Genomic DNA, 12,844 nt, shown 5'->3' on the forward strand with positions numbered 1-12,844 from the left:
GAAAAGTGATTTTATAGGGTCCTTTCCATGGAATGTGCATTAATGTTCTAAAGTTTCAGCCTGGCTGGTCTTTGTTTTTGTTGCCTCTTCATTTTGTGGCCTGAGGCTAGTGAGCTAAAAAGATTAGTTCATGTCAAAGAGTTTGCTTTCCAATTGAAGGTTACTGGAGGAATGCTTCTCCTGGATCGATTGTTGTGTGTGTGTTGCCATGAGTTCAGACGGTTTTAATTTCTTAGACTTATAGTGGTGAACTGTAGGCTACTTTTAAGACTGTCCAGTCCCTTCCCTGTCAGAGGGCTTGAGGCAGGTCTTTCCCAGGCCATAAAAGCTGGGCAGAGATGGGGTTGATGGCAGAGGGTGGTAGCGGGGAGGCGGGGCACCCAGTGTGTCTCCATACTGAGAGGAAATCTTAAATCGTGTCCCAGTAAGAGAGTACCAGGAGCCACAGTTGAGACAGCGTGAAGGAAGGTGATCAAAGACAGCTGTAGGACGCTAGGGCTCTGAGAGCCAAGAGTAGAAGAGTTATTGAGAGTGACTTGAAATAGAGCCATTTTCAGGTCAAGAAGGTGGTGGGCCTCACCTTGGGGTCCAGCTTTATTGGTAGCATCCTGTTGCTGGTGGGTTAAGCTTGTTAAAGGACTCTGGACAGATCAAAAGAAAGCAAAGTTAGGGATTAGGAGGTTGTTATTAACCTTCAGCAACATTTTCCCTGAATGTTATTAATGGTGTTCCTATTTAGGAAAATGTTGCTCATTTGAGAGCTGTTTGTTTCAGTACTTGGAGTTATTGCCAATGCTGGCTTTCTTCCAATCCTGGTAATCCTCCGAGGTTTCCCAAAGAAAAAAGTGCTTTGTTTTGTTTTTCCCTTCTCCCCGTGGGATAACTGGTTTATGTATAATTTAATTATTTTGTTAACCAGTTATCCTATCATAGCATACAAAAACAACCTTAAAAACCCACCTTCCCGCTCCGTGCTAAGATGTTCATAATTGATTTTCCCACCATTACGAGTGCATGTATAACAGTGAAATTTCTTGCTAAAAGCTAAATTGGACTGACTCTATATTTTATATTTTCAGGAGTGCCGTTGGAGCCTTAGGAAGTGTAGTACCCAGTGATTTAGAATAAGAAGAACTAAAATAAATGATCAGTTTCAAAGAGGCATTACAGTCTTGAGGCTTCTGTAGGGAAGTCATCTTTTTAAAAATCACCTGGGACTGGTATTTTCATCACAGTGAATCTTGAAAGATTCTTCTTGCAGTGGCAGAGTGGGGAGGGAACTTTATCACTATCTGGTCTTGCTCATGTCTCTCCTCTTAGTTGATTTTTTTTTAGTCTTATTTCATCTTTCCCCATCATGCCATTCCTGGGAAAACGTTTTATCCTAGTGGCTGGTTGGTAAATTTGGTTGTTTATTTAGTGTGAGGTTTATTTCAAATCTCTACCTTCCTTGCTCATCCTAATTTTTTTTTTTTTTTTTTTTTTTGCGGGGATGGGAGTGGGATGGGCTGACATTAAATATCTCACAATCAAGTCTACAATCCATTTGAAGCCTTCATGTTATAAATATGCTTTATTGAGTCCATTTGCAGAAATCTAATTGGAGCTAAATAATTCAATCTGGCCTAAGAATACAAGGTACAGATGTGCATAATGCTGCTGAGACCAGCTTAGGCTTCATCCACTTGCAGACTTTTTCTTTGCTGTTTTTCCTCATTTTTCTCATTTGTGGAGCTGCAGATATTGCCTTTCATGGTCATGTTGTTGTCAGATCCCAGTGATTAGACTGTAGGCCTCCAAGGCAAGTTGGTGTTTTCTTTTTTATGAGTAAAAACCATTTCAGCTTTCCTTGTGGGGAATCCTTTTGAGTCTCTGAATCATTCACAAATATGGTAAGGTCTAATTTTATTCCATCAGAAGAAAAGAGAATATTTCACTTTTCCTATTCAGAGCTTCCGCCCTCTCGCCGAGCTTTGCTTCTCTCTGCTTATTGCTTTGGGATCATCTGCAGTGGCAGATGGCTTTATGAAAATCAGGCCAATTACTTTGGTTATAGTACAGATCACCTTGCATTATAAGTAACTTCTAGATTAGTAAAACCGACATGTTTCTTGGAAAACTTACCAAGACTGAAAGGGCAAACTGTCTTGTGCTGACCCATGAGGCCATGGTTCCACACATGTCTCTGCCATCTTAGTGACCGCTTTAAGGACATTCCCTCACTCTCCTGCTCATTAAGTTTTATGGGTCTACCTGGCCATAGAAAAATTACTTTCAATGCCTGTTTGTTAGCCATATTTCATAATCTCATTATTTATTAGTAAACAGGTGATAATGCTGTCTTCATTATGACTAGTTTTGGCAGAGAATAGACATCAATATAACTTTAATGCATTTCTCATTTTTTTGCTAGAAATTAAGTTGCCTAATAGTCTTTGATAACCTTTGCTGAAATAATTTCTATAAAATCAAATTCTTTTTTCCTTTCTCTTTCCTCCTCCGCTCAATTTCTAAACCTTATGCATTGACAGAACAATCCATCTTCCAGAATGGCTCTCACAAGATCATCAAGGTTTTTTTTTTCTCCTCCTCAAATAGGTTTTATCACCTTATTTCTTGAGATAGTGTGAAGTGAATAGCTAAAAAATGAGAGAAATCTTGACCAATTAGCCCTAAACTATCAGTAGCATTCCTAACCCAGATAAAGGATTGAGTTCTGTGGCTTCAGTGCTATTCAATTTCCTTTGCAGATATGCCACAACAGATAAGGATCATTCCTGTCCATTTGCTAAATGGTCACAGAGACACCTTACATTCTCATTCCCCGGTGGCAATGTTTCAGTCCTTTAACTTTCTGCCATTAGACTCCCTTTCCTTCTGGTACAGAGATGTGAGGATTAAATGACTAAGGAATTAATTGCTGTAAAGTACTTTGAAGGACAGATGTAAAGTATAATCTCTTTCTTCTGACCTTTGCTGCTGATTGTTTCATCTGAGAGGGCACTTGTATCTTGAATACTAGCTGAAAGCATGGGAATCTGGCTAATAATAAAAATAGCACATATTAATATAGTGCTCGTTATGTGCCAGGAGCTGTTCTCGGGGCTTTGTTTGTATATTAATTCATTATAGATGAAGTTGCATACTTAGTGTCACTGATGTTTTTTAGGTTGAAAATTGGTGTCCTCATTTACCTTGGAGAGCAAAAAATCCCTACGAAGAAGCTGATCGTAATTCATTGGTAAGTGATTTTGGAAAACTCTTTCTAGACTTGGGCATTTAGGTCAGATGCCAAGTGATACATGTGGAATCTTCTAGAAATGCCAGCTGTAACCTGAAATAGTATTACACTGAAAAACTTCTGTTATTCATCTCTGTGGAAGTCTAGGTGACCAAATCAGTCAACCGTTAACATATGTTTGTTTACTGTGCAATTCTCTGAGGGTTCCTAAATGATGGGCTACTGATATGAGTAAGACCGGGTACCAGATGTGGAGGCCCTATGTGATCTAATAAGGGTGATGGTAGATAATGACCATCTCTGTCACAAATGCTGTAATATAGGCCTGTGGGAATTAATGAGGAAGAGCTCATTTTAGTCTGCAATGTTCAGGGTAGATTGCATAGTGAAGATGACATTGGAGCTGAATTGAAAATGAGTGATTTTATATAAGGTCAAGGAGAAAAGGGTATCTCTCATATGGGAAAATGAGAGCATGGCAGTTTCTGGGAGTAGAGCCTGCATGGTTCAGTTGGCCAAGGCCATAGGGGATTGGATGAGCTAGACTGAAGATGAAACTGGGAAGGTCAGAAGGGGGAACTGTGAAAGTACTTGTTCCCCCATTAAAAGCATAAGTCTTTATTCTTTAGACCATAGATCAGCAAACTTCTGCAAAATACCCAGATAGTAAATAGTTTCATCTTTGCAGGCCATGTGGTCTCATTGCAGCTCCTCAATTCTGCCATTGTAACAGAGAGAGCAGCCCTAGATAATATGTAAATGAAGGGGCGTGGCTGAGTTCCAGTAAAATTTTATGCACAGAAATAAGCATTGAGGATTGAGCCCAAGGGCTGTAGTTTGCTGATCCATGCTGTAAACCACAGGAGTCCTAGGATATTGTTTAGTCAAGAAGGGAAATGAAACTGGGTGTGGTGGCTCATGCCTGTAATTTCAGCACTTTAGGAGGCTGAGGCAGGAGGATTGCTTGAGGCCAGTCGTTTGAGACCAGTCTGGGCAATACAGCAAGACCCCATCACTACAAAAAATTTAAAAACTAGCTGAGCGTGGCGTGTGCCTATAGTTTCAGCTACTTGGAAGGCTAAGGTGACGAGGATTGCTTGAGCCAAGTTCAAGGCTCCAGTGAGCTGTGATCATGCCACTGCATTCCAGTCTGGGTGCGAGTGTGAGACCCTATCTCAAAGGGGAATAAAGAAAGAAAAGAGATGAGTGTTTAGAATGAGCTATGGTGATGGCTGAAAAGGTGGATTCAGCATGTTTGAGATGTTCTGTGAAATAAATACTGGTTATTACGTTTCTCTGTTATTCTAGTCACTGGTTGTATCCAGCTATATTCTCTAGAACATTAGGAAAAATATTCTTCCTGGCTTTTAAGTTATTCTGGTCTGAATTTTAAATTGTACTTGCTCATGGCAGAAAAGTAGTATTCCTGGCTCTTAAATTCCTTAGAGAACAATGAATTTTTGTTTGGACTGGGACAAAACCAGAAGATGAACATTTATTTCCCTATTTAACTCTGTGGACAGAAAGAGCCTTTTTGGCAACTTCCACGTTGTCAAACAGCCTGCTAAGAATTGACTTCAGTTTTCTTAGAAGTCTGCTGTCCTATGGTAGATCCAAGTGGCACAGTAAATTTGAGTGCTGAGAATTTCAAGGTACATCAAGCATACTCATTATAAAAACTGCATTTGAACACATAGCTCAGGGCTTTGTAATGCCTATGCTGCTTTTCTCGATTTCTAATTTTTTAATGATGTCCCTTCCGGCAGATCAGCAGTCAGCAGCCTTGGCTTCAATTTGCAGTCCTGGGACCTTAAAGTCAAAGCTGCAGCAGACAAGACTTACTTTTGAAGCTCTCAATTTAATTGACTAACCCTTTTAAGTTTTCAAATGTCACATCATGAAAACCATTATGCTTTCTGACTTTTTATCTTCTATTCATTTTATTAAATTTCTGTTGCTAGGCGGAAATTCGTACAGATTTTAATATTCTCTACAGTATGATGAAAAAGCATGAAGAATTCCGGTGGATGAGACTACGGATCCGGCGAATGGCTGACGCGTGGATCCAAGCAATCAAGTCCCTGGCAGAAAAGCAGAACCTTGAAAAGAGAAAGCGGAAGAAAGTGAGTTTCTTATTAATTCAGTGCAGTTAGATGCCAGTTTTCTTTTAAAATTTGATTTTGCTTGGAAACAAGACTAAGAGAAATGTCATATCTCAAATGATATTCCCTCAGGGTGATTCTGCTCAGTCTCTTGTACAGCTGTTTTTGGGTTGGCCTTTGCCTACTTACAATGCTCCTACTTAGCGGGGTCTGGCACAAGTTTCTTGGGTGAAGCCAAGCAGAGTATCTGCCTGTAAGACTTTTCCTTCGAACCTGTCTTTGTCAGGGTATCAGGAAACTTTCCCCCATTTCCTTCCCTGAATCCAACCTTTGAGAGCTTCCTATTATATCATCATGAAAATTTTATATTTTTGTTGTTTTTCATCCCTGGTTTTTGGACAGCCAGTGAATTTCATTGTTACTCTGTCTGGTTGGTGCTTCTGCTTATGCTCCTAGAAAAGAGAGAGAAGTTTGATTAAATTTGAGCCAGTTTCTTTCTAGTTCATGAGGAGAGACTTGGAAAACCTCTCGAATACCCCTGGACTTAGAAGACGTTATGCCCTGTTAGCTATAGATTTGGTGGTCTGGCTTTAGATTAACTGTTCTGATTTCAGAACTGAGCAAAGGGAACAATTTGCTCCCACATCTAAAACACTTAAAAATGAGTTTGGTATTCCTAATCCAACTGATTTGATATGTTTGAAAAAGAAAATAAAGATATATTTGCAGGACCCCAAGCCACAGTTTGATAGATCACTTTTGCCTAGATCTCGTGAATTTGTGAAACAGCAGGATCAAACATTCTGTCACCAAATGGTTGTGTATGGAAGAGCATGTGTTCACATGCGCAGGTGGACTGTAAAAAGAAATAAAGACTTTTTCTATATATTCCTGTGGAGTAACCTCGAGGATGTATTGTTAGGTGAAGAAAAGTAGAGAATAGTGTACATTATTTTTAAGAGAGAGAGGGAATTTACATCTATGTATACATATAGATATATACGGATACATACATTTGCTTCTTGCTCTTAGTTTGAAAATGTATTTTTCTTATGTTGATAAACTAAAAAATAAAGGAGATGGTGATGATGGTTGCACAATAATGTGAATGTGCTTCATGCTGCTTCATTTAACCGTATACATTAAAATGGTAAATTTTATGTTGGGTGTATTTTACTACAATAAGGGGAAAAAAAAGGTCAAATAAGGGGAGTTGGGATTAGCATGGAGGCAACAGAAACTGCCATAGAAACTAGACTTCTAAATATATCTGACTTTGTAGATTTGACACTGGAATAATTTGATGTAAGTGCTAAATGAAATTTTATTACCAAAAACTAAAAATTAGGAATACAAAGCAAAAGAACTGACTATATATCCTTCCAGTTTTGATGGAAGCACACAGAAAGACTATTCTTAGTGACTTTAGAACACAGTAAACGATACGCTTCTGATGGGATATCACAAAGGATAAAAAACTGTAAAAACATCTTAAAACCATTTTTATTAATCATGTAATATGTGGTAGCATTGACATTCTCATTCTGAATCCATTGTGAACATTGGAGTAAAGCAGATGAGTAATTATTAGTGTCTTTGAGAAGTGGGATTTGCCGTGTGGAAGAAAAGAATTAATGGATGGTAGGACTGGTGATGTTATGTAAAAACACTGTAACCCTGAGTTTGAATTGGAAGCAACAGCCTGAAATCATGATTTGCTTTATCTTTGAGGAAAAACAAATTTCCTAAGTAGGGCCACAGTAAGGCCTATAAATAGTAATAAAATTGAGTCCCTTAAGCCCCACACTTTAGTCTCTAAATGCTATTTCTACTACGTGGTATAAGAGGTTCTTGGAAAAATGGCTTATTAAGGTCCAAGGCAGAAATTGTACCTGTTGAGCCTAGAGCAATCTTGTCAGGCACATGTGTGGAGAAGCTATCAAAGAAGACTAGGATCGTGTCAAAGGAACTTAGGAGCCAGCTTGGATAGTCTCCCGCAGGCCCAGGTGGGACAATTGGAGAGTTGGTGAGAGGAATATCCACAATATTTTGAAGCATATCAAATAGCTTTGATGTTATAATGATTTTTTTAATTAAAAATCCTCATAGATCATCATTAGAGTAGGCTAAAAAACAAGTTTATTGTTCTGAAAAACTGGCAAATAAAGAGAAAGAATCAAAGATTTACTAGGCTCCTTCTATACCAAATACAAATTTGGCTGCATTTATCTATAACCTTAGAGTTAACCTCAGGGTGACCAAATAGTTGATGAGGGGTCGTTTCTCTTCATAGAGAGGTATTCCAGCTAATAAACAAAGAATGGTAAAATATCATTTTGCAGTCCCCAGTGGATTAATGGATCTCGCTAGTGACCATCAAGGACTGCTAACATCCCAAGACAGACACACCTGTGCGTTGTTTCCTGTGAGGCTGAGACATGTAAGGCAATTATTATGTATGGTCTCTGACTCTTGAATCGCACAAGGGCACTTAGAAAAAACAAAGGGCAGTTGAAGAAGTATGAATATTAACTGGATATCAGATGATGTTAAGGAATTACTAGGTTTTTTAGGGATAGTAGTGATGTTCAAGTTATATTTTTCAAGTGAAGGTTTGTTCCTTTCAGAGATACATACCAAAGTATTTACAGATGAAAGGATATGTCTAGAATTTGCTTTGAGATAATCTAGAGGGGTTGGGAGAAAATGGGGGTATAGATTAAGATTTGTCACGCATTAATAATTGTTGAAGCTACACAGTAATTACTTTGGTATTGACTACATTGTCATGTTTGCCTTTCTATGTATTTGAAATTTTCCATGGTAAGAGGTTAGAAGTATTTTAGCTGTAGATAAAAGACCAAGAGTGTTAGAAAATGTTGTCCTGTCTTACCTTCCTTTAATCCCGATTTTACAAATACACTGTGCTTTCAAAAGGTGGGATTATCTGTCCATAACCTTATACTCATGGCCATACCAATGGCTGCAGTGATTTTATTTCTCTAAAACCACAATGAAAAATGATTTCCTTCCTTTGTACCTTCTAGAAAAACAGCATTCCCCACACTGAGATTTTGTTAGGATGTAAACATGACTTTGGGATTTGTTGATCACTTCTTGGCGCAATACTGTGCATTTTGTATATGGTTCAGTGTGAATCAGTATATGCCTCTCTGTTTTCCAGGTCCTCGTTCACCTGGGACTCCTGACCAAGGAATCTGGATTTAAGATTGCAGAGACAGCTTTCAGTGGTGGCCCTCTTGGTGAATTAGTTCAGTGGAGTGATTTAATTACATCTCTGTACTTACTGGGCCATGACATTAGGATTTCAGCTTCACTGGCTGAGCTCAAAGAGTAAGGAGATTACTTTTCAATTTTAAAATCAGAATACAAAAAAGAAATTGTAAACTCTTAAAGTGTTACCTCTATTAGTGTGTAATTTTTTGTCGAGGAAAATGAAAGTGATAATTCGCTAAACAGGAGATAAGAAGATTATTTTCAGGAGCTAAATACATTCACTGTGAAAAGGATAATATGTTTTCATCGTAGCTGAAGGCTCCAGAGGCTTCATAAATGAATGCCAGAAAATTCAAACTAAGGAGCTTAGTCTTTGCTATTACAGGTGCTTCCAACATCTGTAGCACAAAACATTATTGACTTTCCTAATTCCCTGTCTCTTGCTAAAATTCATACCACTGCCTACTCAACATCAATCTTTCTAAGTCTTAAAACAGGGCAGGTTCCTGTTTGTAATTTAATTTGGATAGAATAAATTTCCTGAAAGCCCTGAGCCAGTCCTTTTTCAATTAGCCAACTTTCACCTGAGTCTGTTAACTCTACTTGGGTGTTTTATTTCACTGAAATTTGCTTCTAGCTCCAGCCCTCCTGTAATCCCTTCTATATTGGCATAGATGGCTGAGCAGGGACGCTTCCATCCCCTGCAGTTGCTTAGGGTAACTGCCCATGGAGACTTCCCACCCAACAGTCAAGTTGCCATGTTGCTGTATGTCATATATTTCCAGAAAAAATACCTTGAATGAACATTCTAGAGCTCATTGAGATGAGAGACATGTTAAAACAATATATGGTGGCTCCCAGCACTTTGGGAGGCCAAGGTAGGTAGATCACTTGAGACCAGGAATTCAGGACCAACCTGGCCAACATGGTGAAACCCAAGAATTAACCAGGTGCAGTGGCCCATGCCTGTAGTCCCATCTACTCGAGAGGCAGAGGCTGCAGTGAGCTGAGATCATGCCACTGCACTCCAGCCTGGGTGACAGAGCAAGACTCTGTCTCAAAAAAAAAACAAAAGCAAACAAAAAAAAATTGGATACACAACCTACAAAGGGGCTGCATTTATACAGTTAGCGGTCACTCATCTGGTGCCTTCTGTAGGCTAGTTTTGATGTGGGACATACAGAGATGACCAATGCATGGTCAAGGAGCTGCCAATCATTTGAAAATTACAATTAATATATTACATAATAACTACACTAATTCCAGTTCTATTGGTGCTAAGTGAGGTGTATGTGGATGCTAGAATGTAAGCACTGGGATTGCAGAAAACTGAGTATTGTTTGTCACTGTGTAGTGAGCATCTAGATAGTGCCTAGCAAGTAATGAGTACTCACATAACTATAGAGTGAATGAGTGAAGGAATAAATAGGTGAATGCATGAGTGGGTAGGTAAATAAATGGAGTGCTGTGGTAGTACCAGGGACAAGTACTGCCTGGGGAGGTCAGGAAAGGCATGTTAGGGATTTATCAGTCAGAGACTGAATTCGATGGTCGAGGGAAAATTTGTTCAGTGTGTCCTCACTTAACATTGTTGATAGGTTCTTGGAAACTAGGACTATAACTGAAATTATGTAAAATCAAGCCAATTTTTTTCATTAACATTATAACCACTGATTTGAAGGAAATGACTTTATTGGTGGGCCTGCTATCTGTTGTTTTGTTTAAAGTCCCGGTTTTCAGGAACCTATTGATGATGTTAACTGAGGACTTAACTCTAGTAGTCTTTATGCACACTGGGGTCAGGGCTAGATGTGTTTTATTTAAGAAGATAATTGTGGAAGCAACATAGAGCAGTGGTCTTGAAATATATCTGTACTTTAGAACCACCTGGAGATCTTTGTATTTATCTTTTAACTTTGGGGTATCTTTTAAAACTCCCACAGACCATGCCACAGGCTAATTAAATCACAACCCCAACCCTTGGGGGTAGGGCAGAGCCATAAGTATTTTGTGATGCCTCCGGGTAATTTCATTATACAGGGGAGTTTGGGAAACACTGAGCATGGGGTGGACCAGAGATCAGCAAACTATGGCGCAGCAGGCCAAATCAGCCCTCTGTCTTTTTTTGTAAATAAAGTTCTATGGGGCCAGGCATGGTGGCTCACGCCTATAATCCCAGCACTTTGGGAGGCCGAGGCGGGTGGATCACCTGAGGTCAGGAGTTCGAGACCAGCCTGACCAATGTGGTGAAACCCTGTCTCTCTTTTGTAAAAATATAAAAATTAGCCAGGTATGGGGACAGGCACCTATAATCCCAGCTACTCAGGAGGCGGAGGCAGGAGAATCGCTTGATCCCGGAAGGTGGAGGTTGCAGTGAGCCAAGATCGTGCCATTGCACTCCAGCCTGGGCAACAAGAGCGAAACTCCATCTGAAAATAAATAATAAATAAAGTTTCATGGGAACACAGCCGTGCCTATTGTTTACATATCATATATAGCTGTCTTCATTCCACAATGGGAAAATGGGCCAGTTGTGACTGAGAATGTATGGCCTGCAATAATGAAGATATTCACTGTCTGGCCCTTAACAGAAAGGGTTTTCTGACTCTTGGTAAGAAACTGGTTCTGCAGAACCTAGTTCTTTCATAAACAGGGGAGAAGGAAGGAGGGTGGCTGATGTGGGTGGTAATACAGAGCTGTTGAGCAGAGTCCTGTTTGTGACTCTTGTCTTTTGAAGCAGGATGTTCATTATTTGGTGAAGGATTATTGTGGGGTGTGAGCCGGGATAAGCAACAGTGGTGATTGATTAGTAAGTGGGTGGCAGTAGGGTTAGCAGTTACTTGTTCCTACACATGAAGTTGGCCTACCAATCAAGTACATCATCACACTCTGAGCACAAGTGTGGTTTTGTGTAGATGGATGCATGGGTGGGGGAAAGGGTGATAAAAAATAAAACTATAAACCATAGTGCCAGTTCTGTAATACGGTCAAGCTAGGAGGAAAAATTTGACATAGGAGAAAAAGTTAAGGAACAGTATGAGACAGGTAGAAAGAAGTTAATACTATAGAGGCTAGAAATTGAAGACATTTAGAAAAAGGGGAGGGGGTAGGTTAATAAGGGTGCTGAGCAGTAAGAACAGGCTCTGGGGGAGAAAACTAAGTTGTTGAGTGTCTGGTATTCATTAGGCACTTTATTTTCAATATCTCATTGTGAAGAACCTCTGAGAGACTGGTGTCCAATGCTCTTTGTGTCCAGTCCTTGTTTTCTGGAAGATGAGCAAAGAGTTTGAGAGAGGTTAAGTAACTTGTTTAAGGTCTCACAGCTGCTACATAATGGTGATGGAGTCAGACCCATGTCTTCCTTGATTTCAAAGACTGTGTTTATATGCCACCATTTGCACCATTTTGCAAGAGTCAGAATCAGAGTACTGGGTTGGCCTTAATGGATGGAAGTAATTTATATAAGTAGCAGATTCGAAAGGGCCATGCTGTCATCTCTAATAAGGATTGTTGTGGTGGCATTTGACCATTAAAGTTGCCAAGTTTATTACCTTTTAAGTAAATGATTTTTCTCTTTTTTCTCCCCCGTCTTTTGCCGTTTCTCTAGAATCATGAAGAAGGTTGTAGGAAACCGATCTGGCTGCCCAACTGTAGGAGACAGGATTGTTGAGCTCATTTATATTGATATTGTAGGACTTGCTCAATTCAAGAAAACTCTTGGACCATCCTGGGTTCATTACCAGTAAGTGCTGCATGGTTTTCTGACTTAAGGGGTTTTTTCCCCCTCCTTAACAAAGGTTGCATGGTTGTGGGTAAAAAAAGCTTATCAAATAGTATCTTTTCAGCTGTATGGAGTGTATTGCTCATTCATAATTGAAATTCAGATTCTCAGTGACTTTGTACTTTCTTTGGCTGTTCATTATTTTCATTGGTGTCTTAAAAATAGAAAACAAGTGTTCAACCTCCTTTCTACCTTGACTAGTATTAATACTTAGCCTTCCTCTCAGTATACGTATGCCAGTATTATCTATTTAATCAAATAACCATTTTGATAAGATACGTACAGTGTCATTTCTTGTGTTCCTTGGGTTTTAGATCATGATTGACTTTTCTTTATTTTTTATTTATTTATTTATTTATTTTTTTATTATACTGTAAGTTCTAGGGTACATGTGCATAGCGTGCAGGTTTGTTACATATGTATACTTGTACCATGTTGGTGTGCTGCACTCATCAACTCGTCAGCACCCATCAATTCATCATT

General features: G+C 39.3%; 1 protein-coding gene across 1 annotated transcript in view; it reads left to right on the forward strand.

Moving 5' to 3' along the window:
* Nucleotides 1-12,844, forward strand: part of MGAT5 (mannosyl (alpha-1,6-)-glycoprotein beta-1,6-N-acetyl-glucosaminyltransferase) — a 214,620-nt gene that overhangs the window by 81,679 nt on the left and 120,097 nt on the right. The window contains exons 6-9 of the mRNA XM_011937716.1: nt 3,170-3,241; nt 5,203-5,364; nt 8,528-8,697; nt 12,188-12,322. Of these exons, the coding sequence (XP_011793106.1) occupies nt 3,170-3,241; nt 5,203-5,364; nt 8,528-8,697; nt 12,188-12,322 (539 nt within the window). The remainder of the gene's footprint in view (nt 1-3,169; nt 3,242-5,202; nt 5,365-8,527; nt 8,698-12,187; nt 12,323-12,844) is intronic.

This window comes from Colobus angolensis, unplaced genomic scaffold, assembly GCF_000951035.1.
Source record: "Colobus angolensis palliatus isolate OR3802 unplaced genomic scaffold, Cang.pa_1.0 Scaffold168, whole genome shotgun sequence".
Taxonomy (NCBI): domain Eukaryota; kingdom Metazoa; phylum Chordata; class Mammalia; order Primates; family Cercopithecidae; genus Colobus; species Colobus angolensis.